The sequence below is a fragment of the Crinia signifera genome, chromosome 1 (genome assembly GCF_055691185.1).
Source record: "Crinia signifera chromosome 1, ASM5569118v1, whole genome shotgun sequence".
NCBI classification, from domain to species: Eukaryota; Metazoa; Chordata; class Amphibia; order Anura; family Myobatrachidae; genus Crinia; species Crinia signifera.
In genome coordinates, this window is record NC_139217.1 from 172,051,990 (window position 1) to 172,073,250 (window position 21,261).

General features: G+C 40.1%; 1 protein-coding gene across 3 annotated transcripts in view; it reads left to right on the top strand.

Annotated features, from left to right (window-relative positions):
- FRAS1 (Fraser extracellular matrix complex subunit 1) overlaps positions 1-21,261 on the top strand; it is a 460,024-nt gene that overhangs the window by 375,590 nt on the left and 63,173 nt on the right. For all 3 annotated transcript variants that reach the window (XM_083177073.1, XM_083177084.1, XM_083177093.1), the window contains 14 exons: positions 356-470; positions 3,539-3,676; positions 3,833-3,865; positions 5,648-5,779; positions 8,226-8,351; positions 8,924-9,171; positions 11,900-12,051; positions 13,419-13,581; positions 14,461-14,593; positions 14,868-15,058; positions 15,385-15,538; positions 15,710-15,973; positions 18,555-18,743; positions 19,717-19,836. In XM_083177073.1, coding sequence (XP_083033199.1) covers positions 356-470; positions 3,539-3,676; positions 3,833-3,865; positions 5,648-5,779; positions 8,226-8,351; positions 8,924-9,171; positions 11,900-12,051; positions 13,419-13,581; positions 14,461-14,593; positions 14,868-15,058; positions 15,385-15,538; positions 15,710-15,973; positions 18,555-18,743; positions 19,717-19,836 — 2,158 coding nt within the window. The remainder of the gene's footprint in view (positions 1-355; positions 471-3,538; positions 3,677-3,832; positions 3,866-5,647; positions 5,780-8,225; positions 8,352-8,923; positions 9,172-11,899; positions 12,052-13,418; positions 13,582-14,460; positions 14,594-14,867; positions 15,059-15,384; positions 15,539-15,709; positions 15,974-18,554; positions 18,744-19,716; positions 19,837-21,261) is intronic.

A 21,261-nucleotide genomic window follows, 5' to 3' on the forward strand; every position in this document is an offset into this window, starting at 1 on the left:
GCATGCGCAGTAGAAAAAACCTGCGTTCCGCCTGAACGCGTACAGAACCGATCCAACCAGAATAGCCCCAATAGTGCTAAATAGATGTAAGCACCTGTCTGCACAGGGATAGGTGTATTTGACTCACTGAGTAATAAAGTACAGAAGTCCCCATGTTAAGATGAATAGACTAAATAGTGCTATACCAGTACAGGGATTTGATTAAACAGAAGTCATTGAATTTATCCTTCAGTCTTACATAGTGTATCTCTGAACTCTGTCCCCTAAGAGAAACTGTAACTACAAAATCCCTCAGTAGCCAGAAGTGAATAATATGAAATTGCTTATCCGCCAGCTGAATACTCATATATTACAGGCCCTTGAAGACCGAATGACAGTGATTGGATCCCATTTCCTTTCCTTTGTTGATGCAGAGAGCCCTAGTGAGAAAATATTCTACAATGTAACTGTCCCCTTACAGCCACATGAAGGTGAGGAAACAAACTGATGAATGTATGAAGTATTTATTATTCTGTTTATGTAGCACAGATTCTTTCTGATTAGTAAGCTGTCACACACAGTTAGAGGAGCCAGTACTGTTATTTATCCGACTCATGAGTCATGAACATCACACTCACCTAGTCTGCTAGAATGTGGGCATTGTGACCAGCTCTCCTAGAGTGTAGAACAGCCTAACAAATCTGACAACTTTTCCAATAAGTGGGGACTAAGGGAGCTCAATGAAGTGACATGTTGTGATAGTGTTATTGTGGCACATTGTTGCAAGGTATTGAATAATGGGGGCTCGGGCTACAATTCATGACACCATTCAAGGAGCCACACTTCCTTCCACCTGGGTCTCTCCTCTTGCAAACCCCAGACCTGGTGAAAAGTCCACAAGTATATGACATTTGACAAGATGGATGTGACATATGACGAGATGGATACAACATACTGAAATAAATAAATTAATAAATGTCAGCTTTCTCGTGACTATACTGAAAAGCACTTGACAGACCCAGTCAATACCAGCTCTATTTAAGCAGTGCAGCTGGGATGGAAGCAGATGCATTCACTGTGGTAGAGCTGTGAAGTGGAGACAAGTAGGGACTCCATGTCCATGCCAGCATGATGTGTTACTCCCAGGGCCGGCGCCACCACTAGGCAAATCTAGGCATTTGCCTAGGGCGCCGGCCACTGGAGGGCGGCATTTTGCCCCCCGTGCCGCGGGGGTACCTGTCCTGCGGCGCTGTGTATTTAAAGCTGGCGGCGGAGGCAGCGAGGGGTCCCTGCAGTCAATAAGAAATAACGAGCGCTATCCGCCGGGCTATGCGGAAGCGCTTCTGTTGTGAAAACACTGTCCGCACGCTGATTGGCTGAAATTCAGCCAATCAGCATGTGCCGTGCGGCCAGTGTTTTCACAACAGAAGCGCTTCCGCATAGCCCGGCGGATAGCGCTCGTTGACTGCAGGGACCCCTCTCTGCCGCCGCCAGCTTTAAATACACAGCACCGCAGGACAGGTTCCCCCCCTCCCCCTGCACCGGGGCGCCCCCACCCCGACTCGCCTTGGGCGCTCCGGTGCCTTGCACCGGCCCTGGTTACTCCCTCCTGTCACATTGGGAATGCGTACTTTTGTACAGATCTCTGCTTCATGTTAACCCCTTGCCTAGCAGTATCCATGTTGTATTCATACACTATATATTCAATGTTTTTGTTATTTAGAATTACTTTTAAAAGTAATGTATCCCAGGATGCCATCTGGGTATGCGCCGTATCTGGCTCAGCGTCCGTCAAGTTTACAAAGAAAAAAATTAGCTATATGAAATATCCAGTAAGCCGTAATTTTGACTTGAAATGCCCCTCATAGTACCACATAAATGCATGTGAGAGAAAGTTCAATAATAATGACACTCGCTATGTATATTTTAGCTATTGTCAATATAAGTATCAATATAAGCAGTCAAGCTGAACTAATAATAATATAGTGAGTTAAATTAGTAATTAAGTATACTTAGATTTTTGAATCATTCTTTGAGATGAAAGAAATGTTTTACAGAAATGTGTTGCAAAGCATCAAATTACTTTACTACATTAAAGTAATGCTTCTCACACACCCTGCAGCCCCCCCCCCCCACCAAATTAAATTACATAAATGTGTGTTGCCATGTTAAAATAATAACAGTCAGGAATTCATGAGCAAAGATCTCTTGCCAAGGGGACATTGTCATGGCTTTGTTGCAGTGGAGTCTAGCAATATAAATTGCATGTTAGTAGTACATCTATTAACAAAGATATATGGTAAATCATTCTTTATTGAAGTTAATTAACTAGCTGCCTAAAATGTTGGGGATTAATAAAGTTGTGGAGAGTCACAACAGGGAGTTTACCGTATAAGTCATTCTAGTGTCAGCTGAATTAAATTCTCCTCACACATTACTGTCTCACAGTGAGTCCTCACCAAAAGCGTTTTGCATTTAAATTGATTGATTTGTTCTTTTTTTTTGCTTGCTCCATAGGTAGATTTACCACCACTGCTGTGTATTTTGTTAAATTACAGCTAACGTATAGCAAAGTAATACACTTGGCTGATCATGTTTGCCTTTGTGTTTTTCCTGGTTGTACATTAGAGTACTACACACTTAACTGACAAACAATAGAAATAAAATGGTGTGAGACTTGTAGTTCAGCACTATGGGCTGGATATTTTGTGTACCTAATTCTAATGCAAAGGAAGTGTAGGTAGTACAGTAAACTATAGGACTGCATTGGACATAAAAAATAAACCAGAAACGATATTAGTAGCGAGCATCACATGACTGAAACAGGTTCATTACTGGGAAGTTTTCACTTTTAAAGTATTCAGTTTATATTAGCACTATACATGTTGCTGTGTCATATTTATGGTATTCATTCTCTTCATTCCACTTATGGATTTACATCACTGTACCAGATGTATTTTCTTGTATTTCAGATTCTTCAGTTTAATGTGTTAAGCCTTGAAATATATAACACATCTGAACGAAAGGATATTTTTCTATATTAACTTGTCTTGCTGTTTTTCCGTGATTTGATTGCAGATTTCAAAACTCAATATAAATCTCTAGAGTTTTTTAGTTTTGCAGGGAGAAACCTGCAGTGTATCAATCCCCAAAACTGGAGTATACTGCACAATGGTGATTGGTCCTGGGGACTTTCATTTCCTGTAATTTCTAGCACTTTCATCTCTAAGGGATTTGTGTAATATACACTAATACATAAAACACTAGTTCATAAATTGTCTCATAATTATAAGAAATAAGATAATTGGAAAACTTGGGGCATTTAGGCCACCATGAGTCCAATGAAACTACATGTTTTTCACCCATGCCACGCCCATTCCTTTGTTAGAAATGTCTATGACAATATGGCTAATAATAATAATACCATTTATTATTTCTCTGTAAATTTAGAATACAGGTCAATGTACTCTGGGCATGAAAAGAGATGCACATTTTAAATATACAGCAAACTGAAAATGCATGTATATTACATTTATTTTAATTTCTCCTCAATTTGAAGGTATTCTGGAGCATAAAGACAGACCGCGCACCCCAGAGAGGTACTTCACGCAAGCTGATATCAATCAGGGAAATATTATGTACCGCCCCCCGAGAGCAGCGCCGCACCTGAGAGAAATCATGGACTTCTCCTTTACAGGTATTTATATCCTGCCTCATACCATGTGTGTTCCTTGTGGCTGTCCATACTATTATCTGTCCATTACTCTTAGCTTAAAGTTTGTGTTATAATGCTATGCTAATAAGACACGGATACATTCCACTGATTCTAATTCAGACCGTCTTCTTATTCTAGGTCTCCCTGAATCTGTGAACTTCTTCTTCACAGGTAATAACACTGCTAAATTACGTCTCCCCTATAAATGTTATGGCTACAATTTAACATTGTTTAACCAACACTATAAATGTCTAAAATTATGTAAATAAAGAAAAGTAATTACAATTAAAACTATTCCACCAATGTACTATATTTGAAGGAAGAGTTCAGTTACCATCAACAGTATAGAGCAGTGGATCGGGCGCCTGTTGTCTGGTATTATGGCAATAATAGTAAATAATGTTCTCCAGTCACCTGCATTGCTTCTCAATAAAATGCGATCATGAAGCTGGATCAGAGGGTAATGTGCTGTTTTCACTAGGAAAATATTTTGTGCTTCAGTTAACTTAATAATTAGTTAGCAACATTTACTGTACTGTAGCACAGAGCCATGTCACCCAGAGCAAGTTCATATCACAGTCGTCCTCCCCCATGTATACACATCGTAACCGACAGAGGCAAATAAAAACATTACCCCCCCACCCACATGGGTTTGGGAGTTGGTAGGGGGTATAAAGTACCCCCCACAGGGGAAAAAACACAATGTCCCACAGTCCCACAGAGGAAAAACACACACACGCACACATTGGTTTCAATGGGAAAAATAACAGACATATTGGCCTACACAAAAAAAGAGACAACTAGATTCAATGATTGCTCCCACAGGAAAAATGAATAACACATCAATTCATTGCTCCCAAAGCGAGGAAATAAATAAAACAAATATTGATTCCACCAGTTCCCAACAAATGACTGACCTCACCTGCTGGGCTGCCACAAATTAGTGCAAAGAACTTTTATCCAATTTCATCCTGCAGAAGGCGAGCTTGCTTCAGAAATTTATAGCAGGATGAAGGTGGTCTACAAAGAGCAATGTCTTGTACAGTGCACCATATTCCGGTGGTGTCAGAGTTAAGAGGCTGGACGCGAAAGCATCAAGGACTTGCCACAGCCAGGGCAGCCACACGTTGTCACCAACCCAGCCCCAATTTTGGCTGTTGAGGATCTCCTTCCTAAATAGTGCACCATAAGAGACACTGCTTTCCATACATCGCTGTCATCCTGTGATAAATGTGTTGATCTGGAGGAATCCATCCTGCAATTAACTGTACAAAACAACTTTCCTGAAATGAAGAAAACTGAGGCGAAGCCATTCACTACACATGCGCAACATGCCATCTACCGGCAAAAAAAACATTTACCCACTGCGATTAGATACAACGCCTCTACAGCAAAAGTCTACTTTTAATTAGGGCACACCTTATAATTTATAGAAATTGTAAGAGGATACATACAATCCAATGAATGAAAATCATCTATGGGTGTAAATTAATTTGAAACTATGCAAATGGCAGCTAGCAGAGGGTGCACTTCCAACAATACCCTGCTTCACATAAACAACGTAAATAGTCCTGAATTTAGGCCAATGTTTTTCCTTTACATAGACTTGTAGAGTACCGCCTTTGGTTCCATCTACAGAGATGCTAATTAGAGTGGGTGGAAACTGTCAGAGAGTTTACAATCTGGAACAAAAAAGAAACTTTCAAAAATATATTGTATACACAAAAATAAAAAGTATGAAGTGAGGCAATTAAATCAGTAAAACGTTTATATATTGTTATTACTTGAACATTTTTATTATATTTATAAACATGTGACATTTTAATGTGTTATTGCTAACAGATGTTCTTAAAAAGAACAATCTATACTTTGCTATGCTTCAATATGATAAAGTAGCTGACATTCGTATTTCACATTAAATCATCTGACTGATGTTGATTTTCTTTCTCTCAGTTTCAGATGGGGAGTTCACAACAGCCGAGATGCCGTTTACCATCCATTTGCTTTCAAATGAGCAGCAGCCTCCGGTGTTCCAGATCACTGCCCCATTCCTCGAGGTCACACAAGGAGGAAGAGCCCCCATCGGTTAGAGGAAGACATTTACTTTTACTTCTAAGTTGGAAAGTGATTTGTCAAACAGCAGGAGCACAAATAGAGAAAAGACAGTTAATCAGAATGCATTTAGAATCTGAAAGAAACCTTTAGAAAGTTTATACCCTACCATTTACAAGGGTATTTAATTTAATCTAGGCTAAAATTCTGCATATTTTTCAATTGCCCTATTCAATTAAAGTACTGTTTTTTGCCTAGTCTAAAAATTTGGCACGGGAGAAAAACACAAGGACTCTGTTTGCTTCCCTGATGCACCCACCAAACTATGGACGTAGTGGCTAAATGAGACCTTAATACAAGATCCCCGACTCAAATCAAATCAAATTTATTGTCACTACAACATAAAAAAATGCATAAGTGAAATTTGTAAGGAAGAAAAAAAAGAAAAGAGAAATACTCAAAATTCAAACGTATAATAACAGATGGGAAAAAACTGTTCCGCAACCAACTAGTACGGCAACCTAAGCAACTGTAACGTTTCCCAGAGGGCAACAGGGAGAAAAAAAGTATAACAGGGATGGCTAGGATCTAAAACAATTTTATTAGCCTTAACTTCCTTCTTTAAAAAAATATCTGCCACCCTAGGCAAGGGTTGGCCAATGACTTTTTCTGCGGCCTCGAAAAAAACCCTTATCACTATTACTGATTATATCACTTTTAATGATGTGCCTGACACTTCTGCTGTAGCAATTTGGGAGGCCCACAAATGTGCTTTGAGAGGGAACTTGAAGTGCATACAGGTAGGCTCTCAATTGAAAAAAAAAAGATGGAGGGGCGGTGTTACTTGAACTTACTGAGGCTAGACTGGCTCTTAAACAGCTACTGCAGGAATAGTCCAAACAAGACTTGCGTAGATATTGATATAAATATTACCAATGGGGTGATAAACCGGGTTCTGTGCTAGCTAGGACTTTGAGATCTCAGAGGTTACAATCCTACGTGCACAGTTCAGGACTCAGGTGGAATATCCATTGTCGAGATGTCAAGAACGCCAATTGTAAAACAGTGGGCCCTCATTGTGATCGCTGAGAGACCTGCCCAATTCATTGTTCTTCCATGGATTACTAAATGTCCTTGTTTCATACACCCCACCATGTAGCCTACAATTCAGTGTTGGTAAAAAGACAAAAAATTCTTCTCTTTCAGCCCCGGAATTTCACTAATTAGCCTCTAATGCACAACCCTGGCTCCCCCCCCCCCCCCAGGCATATTAACACCTGGGTCTTCCTGTTGGTCATCTGCAGGAATTTTGCACATACATCATTTAGTTACAGACTGTGGCTTGGGGTCATTTGTTGATCTCCATCAGTAGTACCATCTTCCGTTACATTTGTTCTGGTTCTACCTCCAAGCCCGTCACTACGCCACCTCCTTTAAAGCAGACAGTACCAGGTTTAATCCTACTAAATTTGAATCCTTCTGTATGGCTACTATTCCTCAGAAGCAATTAATTTCCCATTTATATTGACTATGTTTGGATAAGCTGGCTACCAATTCGCCTTCATACTGTATTTGTTGGCTTGGCAGGAGGAGCTGGGACGAGATCTGAAGGAAGCCCAATGGGCACACATTGAGACCTTACTTCTTTCATGAAAATGCCCTCATCTGAATTTACTTTTATCTGGTCTGGCTGGCTAGCCTTTAAAGAAACCCCAGCAAATGGCGAGAATGTTGCCTCCTCTTATTAATATAGATGACCACCCTCCTATTTTCCCATCCCATCCTCCTTCTAGCTATAAAACATATTCCCTTGCTGTTTCAACTGTTTACCATGTATTCATTTGGGGAAGATTCTATTCCCCGGCATGTTTGTTAAAGTTTTTTAATTCAATAAACACAGATTGAAAAATAAAGAAAAACACATGGATCAGTGAATCCACGTGATTTCGCCTATGTTTTTTTTTTTTTCATTTGCAGGAGTTTGCGCACTTTTCTTTTTTTAAATCATTTATGCCCATTTATTTAAATTAAAAACAGGGGCCAAAAATTACAAAAAGAGGCAAAAACGCCTTGTCTTTGCCCAGCCTGAACATGTTAAGATCGTGCTGGTTTGAGGCTCTTACCCGATGGGCAAAGTAATCTTTATTTCTGTCTCTATTGTTATTAAATATGTGAACTAATATATTAATTTATTTTATCCATACAGTTCCAACTTAGATTTCTTACAAAGGAGCACATTTATTCTCTATTTCCCGAGCTTGTATTACTAGAGTGCCTTATTCACTTTACTGTTTATCCAGCTCTGCTTGGATTTAATGCAGTGCAGGTTATGGGATATGCTGGCAGAGGCAAATGAACAATTTGCAAGTTGTGGTTTTTGTATACCTTTATGGGCAGGGCTAATATCATACAATTAATTAATTTGTGTGTATTTTTCTGCGTTAATAAAGTGTGGTATTGTTATCTACTTGTAATATAGGAATGCAATTAGCAGTGAGTGACATAGACACTGCCCCAGAAGATCTGTTATACGAGCTGGTGGATCCACCCCGCTATGGTGTGCTAATGAAGTCAGAAGCTGGTACACAGACCCCAATGAGTGCAGGTACGACCACAGAGGTTACATGGTCACCAAATAATGTCACATTTTTTTCCTTATTACGTTTTCATTGAGATCTTCAGATACACAGGAGCACAAGTTTAGTAAGTTTACAGGAAGAGTCTCTCTGGTATGGGGACATCTGTGCTGGAATTATGGATGTTATATAGCACAGGTTCTCAAACTCGGTTCTCAGGACCCCACACAGTGCATGTTTTGAAGTTCTCCTCAAAATCAAGTGAAATAATTAGCTCCACCTGTGGATCTTTTAAAATGTGTCCATGAGCAATGAATGCACCTGCAAAATGTGAACTGTGTGGGGTCCTGAGGACCGAGTTTGAGAACCATTGTTTTATAGGATAAATACAGATTTATTTTTTGTGATGTTACATTAGTTTAGTATATTGAGTACGATTTAGCTGTTCCATGCTTTTAGGATTTTTCATAGACAGCAATAACAATATAACAGCATTTGGATATTATGTTCTACCATACATTAAGGTATCTGGATATGTTTGTAGCTTCTTCATCTGTAGTTTATTTCAGAGCAGATAAAATATGTTTACAATTCTTGCTAGGTGATGCATTCACATACGAAGACGTCAGCAGAAATGCATTGTATTATGTGCATGACGGCTCTGCCTCAAAAGAAGACAGTATAGAGATTGCAGTGACTGACGGCGTCACTTCCACCACAACTCTACTGAAAGTGATAGTGTCACTAGCAAATGACAATGGCCCTCGTCTCGTCCCTGGTACTTTGTTGTCCATCACTGTGGCAAGCAAAAGCTCTGTTATCATAACAAGATCAAATCTAGCGTACACGGTATGTCATGTTTCTTTCCGTTTTCTCTTCAAAGTCCATTATAATAAATCTTATATATTAAAAAAAAAAAGTTCAGATCTGGGACCCAAGTAACTAGCAACATTTTCACAACCAGCAAGTTGTCAGCTGTTTAAGAAGCAGTTTGGAAAACATTTTGAGAAAAGAAGACAAGCAATGATAAATGACACAGTCATAGCCGGTTGATGCCACCGTACTCAGGCCATTATTTTTGACGGATGACAGTGGGTTTGAAGCAATGGCCTGAATCTCAGTGTAATTTAATCTGCAGATATTTATTAAAGCAGCTTTTTGTCTTTGTCACATAAAAGCGAATGGTTAAGCTAATTCTGTCACTCATTCTCACATACACGGGAGAACATTTAACTTCTGTTACACTTAAAGTAATTCTTCTCATAAACACCAGCATTTTGTCAAATACTTGCATATAAATACACAACCTAGGTGAGCGCTTAACAACTACTATTTGTTTAACCCATAATTTGAGCACGGACCACTCAGTTAAGCTGCCCCACATACAGAGGGATAAGCGCAGTAACCGCCACCAATTCTAAATAAAATGGAGGATTTGGGATGAGGGGGTAAAGATTTGTAGATGGGTAGGAAACTGTTGCAGAATAGAGAACAGAGAGTGGTTGTAAACGGTGCAGTATAATGTATGATACCAGTTCTAAGTGAAGTGATACATATGTCATTGCTAGGGCCCCTTTTATTTAACATATTTATTAACAATATTGGGGTGGGTATATTCAGCAATGTTTCCATCTTTACTTTGACACAAAACTGAGCAGAGTAATTAGAGCAAGCAATTATGTCTCAACCCTTCAGAGCGATTTTAAAAAACTAGAAGAGTGAGCAAAAAAATGGAAAATGAGGTTCAATGTGGATAAATGCAAGGTTATGCATCCTCAGAGACAAAACCAGTGTGCTAATTATAACCTAAGTTGGGTTGCTTTGGGTATTTCAGAACTGAAAAGGGATCTGCTCAATGTCATGTAGCAACAAATAAGGCCAACAGGATACTAGCCTGTATAAGAAGGGGTATGGAGACTAGGGACTCAAATGTAATTATGCCACTTTACAAAGAATTGGTTAGACCGCATCTAGAAAACAGAGTACAATTCTGGGCCCCGCACTATAAAAAAGGACATCCTAGAACTGGAAAAAGTCCAAATAACAGCAACAAAGCTAATAAAGGGGTTGGAGAATTTAAGCTATGAAGGCAGATTGAACAAATTGGGATTATTATGCTAGAAAAGAGATGTTTAAGGGGAGACATGCTAAATATGTGTAAATATATCAGGGGCCAATATAAAAAATTGTCAGGCAACCTTTTCGCTTTGAGGAAGGATTCTAGGACACATGGTCATGATTTAAGACTAGAGGAAAGAAGATTTTGTTCCCTTAGAAGGAAACGGTCAGGGTAGCCAAATTGTGAAACTCCCTGTCGGAAGACACAATAAATATGTTTAAAATAAGGTTGAAGAAACATCTATTGGGTAAAAACATCCAGGGGTACAAACAACAATCATAATCTGTCTTTAAATAAATCAGAATATACAACACATAATAAGGGATGGAGCAAATGGATTATACACATTAACCAAGGTTGAACTCAATGGACGCATGTCTTTATTCAGCCTTAACTACTATGTAAGTATGTAAGATATATTTTGCTTTTTATATACATCCATGCATCACTTGTTTGTTTGTTTGTTTTTTTAGAATATGTGTATAAAGCAGAAGTCATGACATTGTTTAATATGAAACCCAATTAAAACACATACATTTCATTTTTATTCAGGGTTTTTTTAAGCAAATAAGTGGAACTTGCATCAGATGGCCCTCTCTTATTGTGCCAGGCCAGCTTCCTTTAGCATTAATACCTGGTGAACTGTATGTTCACCAAATAGTTGCCTTGAGAAAACATGATTTTATTCAAAACCTTGGGGGAAAAAATTATCTATATTTTTTTGCTAAGTGTTTCAATCATTGTAATAGTGGATCAGTGGCTGAACTTGGGAATGGTTGGCCAAGGTGCAAAAATATCATTTGGGTCCCCCTCCTCCACTCCAACCCAAGTTCATAATATGCCACACAGCAGTGGGCCCCTTGGTCCTTAGGGGGCCCAGTGCAATGCACCTCCTGCACTAATGGTAGTTCCTCCTCTGCAGTGGATGTCGTGGCTGAAATAGCCAGTTGCATGGCAATCACTGCTTTACCATTCTAATATTCAGAGTTTGACCATGGCACAATCCAGGGAAAATCACCCTCTACATTTAAACATTTGCCCTATGGTGGGACTGAGTATAGGGAAGGGGTTTTGTTTTTAGCATGTGTAGTGCTATATAGAGGATGATAACCTAAATCAGCACTGTGCCATGTGCTGATTGTCCTGTACTGGACTGATACAGTTACCGGTGCCTACAGAAGTCTCTGTTCCTACAATCCATATGACCTTTAAGCCATTACTGGGTGTATGTATAATATAGTTCTGATGGTGACTAAGAATAACTAGCACAAACCAGAGATGCACACTGTACAATATTCTGTGTATTTGCTTTGACTTCTGGGGATATGCTGACAGATAAACACCCTGTAGTATATAAGGAATATTCGTAGTTTATTATAGAAGAAAGCTTTCAGTAACCATTGCTGTATGAGCCAATGCAGATACCGTTATGTCATGGACCTTATTTTCTCTGCACAGGATGGTAACTCCCATGACTCTAAGATCAGAGTCCAGCTGGTATCCCCACCAATGTACGGTGTTCTCACTAAGGCCAAGTCTGGTAGAGCAGCCGAGGAGCTGTCCGAGTTTTCCTTTTTCACCATGGAGGATATTAACAATGGAAAGATAAAGTAAGTTGCACTTTTGCAAATTAAGCAGATACGTGTTCTATAGTATTTTCAGATAAAATGAGGCTGATTGGAAAACATTATACTGTAGTTTCGGTAAAAGTTGGCTGGATATTAGCTTATTTGTAAGCCAATTACAATGATCTTAAACAGAAAAAAAAAACAGCTTAATAAAGATTAACAGGCCTGTGTTATACTGCTTTTGTTCAGTACTCATTAGGTGGTCTGATTAAAACCATCCGATACACTTTTGTTAATATGACCAGTAAAAGTGTTGTTGATACAATATACTAGAAGTCTGAAGACTAGAAGTCTGCTCTATATACTTAGATAATGAGGATACATTGGGCAAATCTAGATCTGTGTGGGATCCAGAATGATCACCTGCTCTGGTCTCAATGTGATTGTACAGCCTGTTTTCGTAATCAGTCAGGATGACAGATCATGTCAGGCAGTGACTGAGCCTGTGATTATGGACATTGGGTAGCGATCTATGGGGGTGATTCGGGGACTGATAGTGAAGGCCTGCGCATGCGTATATTGCCTTATGCGCATGTGCAGTTCTACTGTGCGGCGCCCTTGGAGACTTGCATAGTTTACCTGGGGCTCGCACCGGCGTGGGGGGGTTGGGAGTGGGAGTGCAGGAGGCGTGCTGGGGGCATACGCATGCAAACACCCTGCATTTCCTGGGTGTAACCACGAAAACGCTAGATGCACCCAGGAAAACACTCGGCGTCCCCATGCGACCGTGGGCGGGCATCTGGATTTTGGGCGTGGGCAGCTGAGGTAACTGGACGTCAGCTGCCTGCCCTGTACTCGGAGCCGGGCGACGCTAATCAGTCAGAGACTGACTTAGATTTGCGAGCATGTTAGAAATCAATCTATGGTTAGTGACCATTGAATGATTTTAGGCCGACACGCAAGCCTACAAATGGATGTTTATGCAAAACATCCATTCTAAGTGTTGCTGGGACATTCGGCATTCACAAGGGTAGAGTTAATGGCTCGCAAAGCAGCAAAATACTGCTGCTTTGCTAGTCAACCAGAATCAGGCCCTATGTGTATGTGGCCAGTTTGGAAGTGAAGCAGATTCCTGGGTTACAACTTGTGTGTGTGGTGCATAATATGTATTGTGGATGGCGCAGTGTACAGCTTTTCTTCAGCAAACACTTGCTTAGAACACTGGGATACGTTTGTGCTATAGCAAGGGTTTGTCATAAAGAGGTTGGCATATAATACAATGTGATGCACTATTGAGAGAGAATACATCTTATGATAAGGGAGGGTGGTGTTCTATTGGGAGTAATGTATAACTAATACATATTCCTTTTATATTAAATTAATATGTCCATTTTCCTCATGTACTGTAGGTATTCCTCTATCTCAGACACAGACAACGAGGCTCTCACTGATCTCTTTCACTTCACTGTTTACAATGCGGACAATGACCGCCTGGACAATCAGATCTTCACCATCACCATCACACCTGCCAGACAGAGTCTTACTGTCATTAGGTCTGGAGAGCTGATATCTGTAAGTGCCCTACAGCAAAAACACCTGTATGCTCATATACATGGGTTGCGTATGCAAAGTGTGATATGTCAGCCTTTATCTGCAGAATTAGGGACTAGCTCCACTGCACATCCCCTAACTCAGGGTTGCCTACTTCATGGCTGCCCTCTCCCTGAGTTCCTCCAGTTCAGTCAGGCACAGGGGGTGGGGCCACTGACAGGGTGGGGTAGGAGCTGGGCAGCCGGCGGATGATGAGTGTGGGGGCGTGACCAATGTGAACGTGTCCTTGTGGCCATGTCCCTCGCCAGAATTTCAGACATTGCACAGTGGGGACGGGGCTACAAAGACTCAAATTGCGTCACTTCTTTTTACGGACCCCCATGGTGGGGGAAGGGGGGTGTTGCGGGAGGTAGCCCGGATTCTGTGAGGTTTGCCTACCTTTTCGAAAGGGGCTGGGAGGTTGCCAAGGAGGGTAGGCAACCCAGCCTTAACTTCTATATGAGTATACAGTATTAATAAGATATTAAGGTTATTCACACCAATGTTCCACACCTTATTTCTCTTTTGATGTTTGTTTACACTCCAATGAAATGTGATTCAACCACTCCTGCCCTAATACAGGGACAAATTTGGTGAAGTGATAAAGTGGCTGATACTTTATCACCGGTGAGTCGGCTGAATAACTGTTATGTTATAGACTGGGTTAGAAAAGTGACAGTTATGGCTGATTGGCTGGTGCATTATCACTGGCCACTTGATCACTTCACCAAGCTTAATAAAACTTTATTTATTTTGTTACACAAGGTATTCTTCGTATGACCGGGAAAGCATGTCAGGCGATGTGTTTGTTAGGTTGAATAAAGATTCTCTTAAAAGTAACCTTTTTGGTCTAATTTCCAGGTGGAAGAAGGAGGGAGAATTCCGTTGTCTTCAAGTGACCTATTGTCCTTCGATCCTGCAAAATTAGGGCCCCGGCTAAGAATACATGTCGTCAGTGGCCCAAAGTTTGGATACCTTGAGAACATAAAAAATGGCAAGTTATGCAATATTCTCTCTCCTCTCTTCTCTCAATACGGTCAAATTGCTTTCATATTCCATATATTAAACACATATCTGTTATAAATTCTGATACATTTAAATCTGTAAGAATTAATTGTTTGGATTTCATAAAAAAATATAATATATATATATATATATATATATATATATATATATATATATACTGTATACATTGATGTCACATGTATATTATACAAATATTTAAAAATAAAATGTTTATTGTAATAAAAATGTTATTTGTACTACAGGAGGCCGAACTATTTTGGGAAGTCAGATTGGCTCCGACTCTTCATTTACGATTCAGGACATCACAGAGAATTACATCTACTATGTGCAGAATGTCCATGATGGAGTGGAGCCCAGTGCTGACCACTTTAGTTTTTTTATAACAGATGGGTCTGTCCAGTCCGAGGTTCACAACATCACCATTATCATCCAGGTTGGTGGTGTCCTGTTCGGTTCTAAGGGGGTGCTGGTGTTTCATTATAAATCTAACCTCTTAAAAACCGGTAACAGGTTATTATGGTGTGAATAATAGTTTAATGAAACATCAGAAGGAAATACGATTTAGGATGGCTTGAAGGAAAGCAGCAGCATGACAATAAGTTGGGATAATAACCAGAATAGGAAATAATGGGATGAGCAGAACGAGGCATATTATCAGGAAAACGTTTTAGTACTTTATATAAAGTCACTAACAAGTAGGCCTTTGTTTATATTGCATTATACCAACCACAAAGTTTGTCTGACTTATTATCATTTCAGGGCAAGAACGATGAACCGCCCCAATTATATTTATTGCCGGTAACTGTGCAGGATAATGCGGGAGTTGTAATAAGAAATAACTGCTTAAGTGTCCAGGACATTGATACGCCAGACAATGAGCTTATTTTCATTGTAACAAAATCACCCCTCCGTGGTAAGGCTATATTACAATTTAAAACAATGATTTGTTTTTGTTAAAAATTATTTGTGGGGTCTGCATTACTGACCAGACTGATTAGTCTAAAAGGGCCTACAACTATTTGCAGGAGTCGGTGACTTGTAACATGATAGATGAATGATAAATAGGTTTTGTATATTCCTACAGGTCACTTACGCAGGAGACAGTTCTACTCGGAACCATTGGATAATGGACGAATCTTATCCCAGGGATCCTCCTTCTCCTACCAAGATGTGTTGGATGAGCTGATTGTATACATTCCAGAGCAAAGGGCCACACATTCAGATGAATTCAGATTCTCCCTCTCAGATGGAAGCTACACTGAGACTGGAAGATTACAGTTCTCTATTGAGCCACAAAGAAAAGATCCCCCAAGGTTGACTATAAACAGAGGCTTACAGATCTCAGCAGGTATCCAAGCTTCATCCAAGAGATTTTCTAAATCATAAAAACTAGCCAGGCAAAGTAAAAAGTGTATTCAGAATATGCATCCAACTTGTTGAGACTGTTTGGAGATATGTTCTAGTTGCTGCAGAGCAGTGAATAGCAGACCCCACCACCACCACCACGGAACACTGTCAGCCCCGGGTGGGATGCAGGACAGTCGTACCCCCCCCCCCCCCCCCCCCCCAAAAAAAAAAACAGTTGGAAGGTATATATAGGTTTAGTATTTAGGATTTTAACATATTTTGGAATATTTGCATAACATTATTAGATTTTTGTGGATATGACTCTAAACACAAAATTTACTTATATACACCTTATTATTATTTTATACAATATTTTTAGGTCATTTTGTGCATGAAACATTTTGCTTACCTTGAGCCTAATTTATGTTTGTAAGTGAAGCAAAGAAGCAAGCAACTGTTTTACATACAAGCATAAATCAGGCCCATGAACCATCAGAAAGCAAAGCTGTCACTATCTCAGTTGCATAAAAAAAAAACATTTTTATATGGAATATTCAACCTGTATAAAAAAAAAAGCGAAGCTCACAGCTTACTGAGTTCCAGTGGGCCTACCCTCCTGCCAACGAATCGCCACCCGCCACCGCCACATCCCCTTGCAACCATGCTAGGGGATGTGTCACAATGATACAGCCCCTGCATGTCCTGCTGGCAGAGAAATCATTCAGCCCCATCCAACTGGACTAGAATGACTCCCTAAATTCATTAGACTAATATGGCCAACAACTTTAGAAACTGATTCATAATAACCTGCAGTATTAATAGTGAGAATCACGTCATCAGTAATAGGTAAATCCAGACAGATTTCCAGGAAGACATTCTACGAATTATACACAGATGGTCCTTCAGTATGTGTGTGCCTGCAAAAATATATTTTTATTTTAATTGGTGACATGTTAACATGAATAATTATATTACAGATATGTGGCTGGCATGGAGGTACTTCTATTATTAATTGATTAAGATGTCTTCAATTACCATAAAATGTTGTTTTCACAATTTAAAATGTTCTTAGTGTAAAACATACCTATTCATAAATTACTTAAATCATTTTGTCTATTTATTATGTTTTGGGCCCCCTTAATTGGGTATTAAGTAGTGACATTGTATAATATAATGTAGCTCTTTGTTATGTGCTGGCCAGACAGACAGCAGAAAACAATGTTTCAGTTATGCTGCTTTCAGACCGCATAACTGGCTTTGACCCTGTATTTGGAAACGTTTCCAAAAACGGGTCTGCCAGATAAAACCCCTTTCACACCGCAGCACTTAAACGGTATATTACCGTTTAAGTGCCGATTTTTTGACACTGGCAGACCCGTTTTTGGAAACTTTCCAAATACAGGGTCAAAGCCAGTGCAGCCTTCAGCCCTCCCCTCCGTGCAGCTCCCCCCCCCCCTCGCGTGTCGACCGAGAGCATGTCGACGCCCCCCCGCGCATGTCGACGCCCCCGCGCATGTCGACGCCCCCCGCGCGTGTCGACGCCCCCCCCACCCCACCCCGTGTGTCGGCGCCCCCCCCCCCCCGTGTCGACTTACCCCGTGCCGGTACCCCCGTTGTGGACTGCAGCTCAGTATGCTCGGAAAGCACTTATGAAAAAAGTGTCTTCCAGAAAATGGCTGCCCCATAGGAAACCCTGTTTAAAAAAACTGTCTTCCGTATGGGGGGCAGCCATTTTCTGAAAGACACTTTTTTCATAAGTGCTTTCCGAGCATACTGAGCTGCAGTGCCGGGAACCACAACGGAGATACCGGCACGGGGTAAGTCGACACGGGGGGGGGGGGGCGCCGACACGCGCGGGGGGGTCGACACGCGGGGGGGCCGTCGACACGCGCGGGGGGCGTCGACACGCGCGCGGGGGGTGTCGACACGCGCGGGGGGGGGGGGCTCCAGTGCTGTGAATACTTAATGAGCGCTCATTAAGTATTCACTGTGCTCAATTTAGGACCCAGCTCATTGGCTGGGTCCTAAATACCGTTTCTGAGCCGATTTTTGCGCTAAAATACCGGTTCAGAAACGGGTAGGACCCTGCATTTTAACCGGTTAGAAAAAACGGCATTTTCTAACCGGTTAAGTGGGACTGGACCTTTCAGACCGCACACATTACCGTTTTAAAACGGTAAAAAAACGGCAATTTACCGTTTTAAAAGTGTGGTCTGAAAGGGGCATAAGTTACAAGTTGCAGGTTTTTAGATCTGATGACTCTTATGTTTCACATTACAAAAAACGGGTTGGCAACCCCATTTTTTTGAAGCAACTGTTTACCCTAACGGAGTTCAGTAGAAGAGTATGTGCCTAATTAGTAGTTCTACATAGGAGAGGAAATGTCTCATCAACAAAAAGGAGTTTGCAATTTTCAAGGCAATTAGGAAATACTCACAAAATAAACCTGCAACGGGTAGCAAATGTTAAGGCATAGAGAGAGGCAATGCATTGTAATATATGTTTGATTTGTCAGCACTTGTTGCATCATTATAATCACGTTGTTCTTAAAATTACCCTTTCTCATTTCCATCCCTATATAGGCTCTACAGCCACCATAACAGATCAACATTTAAAGGGAACTGATATAGATTCAGATGACGCTAAGCTGCGATATGTCATCAAGAAGGACCCAACTGTAGGACAATTGCTACTATCAAAGAACAATAATCTTGTGCCAATTTCAGTCAGGGGACCAGTTACTGGATTTACTCAGACAGATATAAATAAAGGTGAGATACAAAACTAGGTTACACTTTCTGTTCACTTTGGTAATCTGCGAATTACAGAGACAGACTAAGAGAGACCTGGCATTGACAGGAATGGGATAGAGAGAACGGAAGATGCAAAGACTGAAAGTAATGGTGGCACAGATAGAGGAAGGGATAGACACTAGGTAGGCAGAGAACCTGGCATTGGCAAGGTGAAAGAAGAGAGAATGGCACATAGAGAGGCTGACACATATAGAGGCAGAGAGACTGGCATTGACAAGGACTGAGAGGCTTGCATGCACTGTAAGAAGAGACTTGTACTGGTTTCAATGGCTTTTGGCCTGAATACATAGAGATATACATTAATATAAATGATATAACCTGGGGAAAAAAGGGAGATAACGATTTGTATACATAATAAGGGTTTTCCCTACAAAACCTTTATGCCAGCCCTTTCCCACCACTGTTGCGCACTTTATTGTCTTCTCCGCCATGCACGTTACATGCTCACTCTTTCTTGGAACCCCTCCACTGAGTCATGCTTTAGCCACCAGTGATGTATGGCAAAAGGAACTTGTGGGGCAAAAGTGTACGCATTTATATGCCCGAAGTACACCGGGCAAACGTACTGCTGTATATGAGTCAGAAGTAACCCAACATACATACGTTTGCTTAAGTACCCCTTTGCTTTGTTGGTAAGTTTGGTACAACCGCAAAGAGTGTACCTAGAAGAATTGATGCTGTTTTGAAACAAATAGCAGTCACACCAAATATTGATTTGATTTAGATCTATTCTATCTTCATTCACTTTGCATTTTGTTAATTGATAAAAATAATCTATTAACACATCTATTTTTGAAAGCATTCCTACTTTGCAGTATTTTTTTCCACACCTGCCTAAAACTTTTGCACAGTATTGTATATGCAAAAGGTACAGTATATGGTAGAATGCTTATGCTTACAAAATAACGTGTATACGTGTATTTGTTTACAGGTTATGTTCAGTACAAACACAAGAAGGGAGAATCAGGGGGAAGTTTTGCTGTAAAATTGGATGTGTTTGATTCAGAAGAGAATGCATTAATTGACCAGTCTTTCTATATTAGCATACTGGGTAAGTAGAATTTTATTAATTTACATATAACATGAGATATTGTAATATATTTATTTTAACTTATATGGAGTTAATGTGTGTATCAATAGTGTCAAGTAATCACATAGACTGGGTAGTAATAAAGTATTGTTTTTTATTTAAAGCAGGTAGCATACAAGGTAACAGCATGGCAATTCCTCATTTACAGCATAGCAGGTTTACCACAGGTTTCACAGTAAGAGAACACCTAATGTAATCCCCACATTGCCCACCTAGCAATGACCATCTGCCCTTGTCAAACATATAAGAGGAAGTAACAGGTGCAGTTAATCAGCATAGAGTGATTCACAATACATCTTAAAAAAAAAACAGACTGGGGGTGAAATGTAATAGGATGAGAGATTCAGAAAGTGAGAGATTTGGTAAGAAATCTCCAGTTTTTTTAAAGCGGCAATCATTCACAATGCAAAATAAACTGGTTTTGCAGTGTAAATGATTGCCACTTTAAAAAAACTGGAGATTTCTTACCAGATCTCTCACTTTCTGAATCTCTCATCCTATTACATTTCACCCTGGACGTTTCTAGCCCTGCTGCTGCTGTTCTAAATCCTGGACTGGATCTTCCAAATTACCCTTATGTGGAAGTATGCTGTCCCTGCCACACTATCTATAGCTATATATACATATATATATATATATATATATATATAGAGAGAGAGAGAGAGAGAGAGAGTGAGTGAGTATGGGGAAAATCTAGGCGCCTTACAATAGTATAGTGACTCTTATGAGAAGAATTTATCCATATATTCAAGTATTTATCATAAAAAGGTATTTATTACATCAAAGTAAAAGTATATATATATAAAATCATAAAGTACATGAAAGAACAGTTTTTCACATGAAATACATATAAAAAACTTTTAAGTTGGTCAGGATGGGGAGCAGAATCTCCATAAGAAGTCCATAAGCGGACGAAACGCGTCGGGGCCACCTTCCAATCCTTCCTGCCATTGAGCCCAGAGACTACTGCTCCACCTCCTAGTTTGCAACTAAGGAAAAGGACTTCCGCTTTTTTTCACAAAAAACTGCGTTCTCTCTTTTACCCAGCTAAGTACTAACTTCAGCTCTTAAAATATATATACCTTCTTCCAGTATATATTGTTTTTACATATATTGTTTGTCATCTCCCATCTGTTCCCCCGTTTTCTCCCCCCCCCCCCCCGCCCATCCTGACCAATTTAAAAGTTTTTTATATGTCTTTTATGTGAAAAACTGTTCTTTCATTTACTTTATGATTTTATATATATACACTTTTACATTGATGTAATAAATACCTTTTTATGATAAATACTTGATTATATGTATAAATTCTTCTCATAAGTGTCCCTATACTATTGTAAGGCGCCTAGATTCTCCCCATACTCTTCATCCAAATCTATCCGGTTT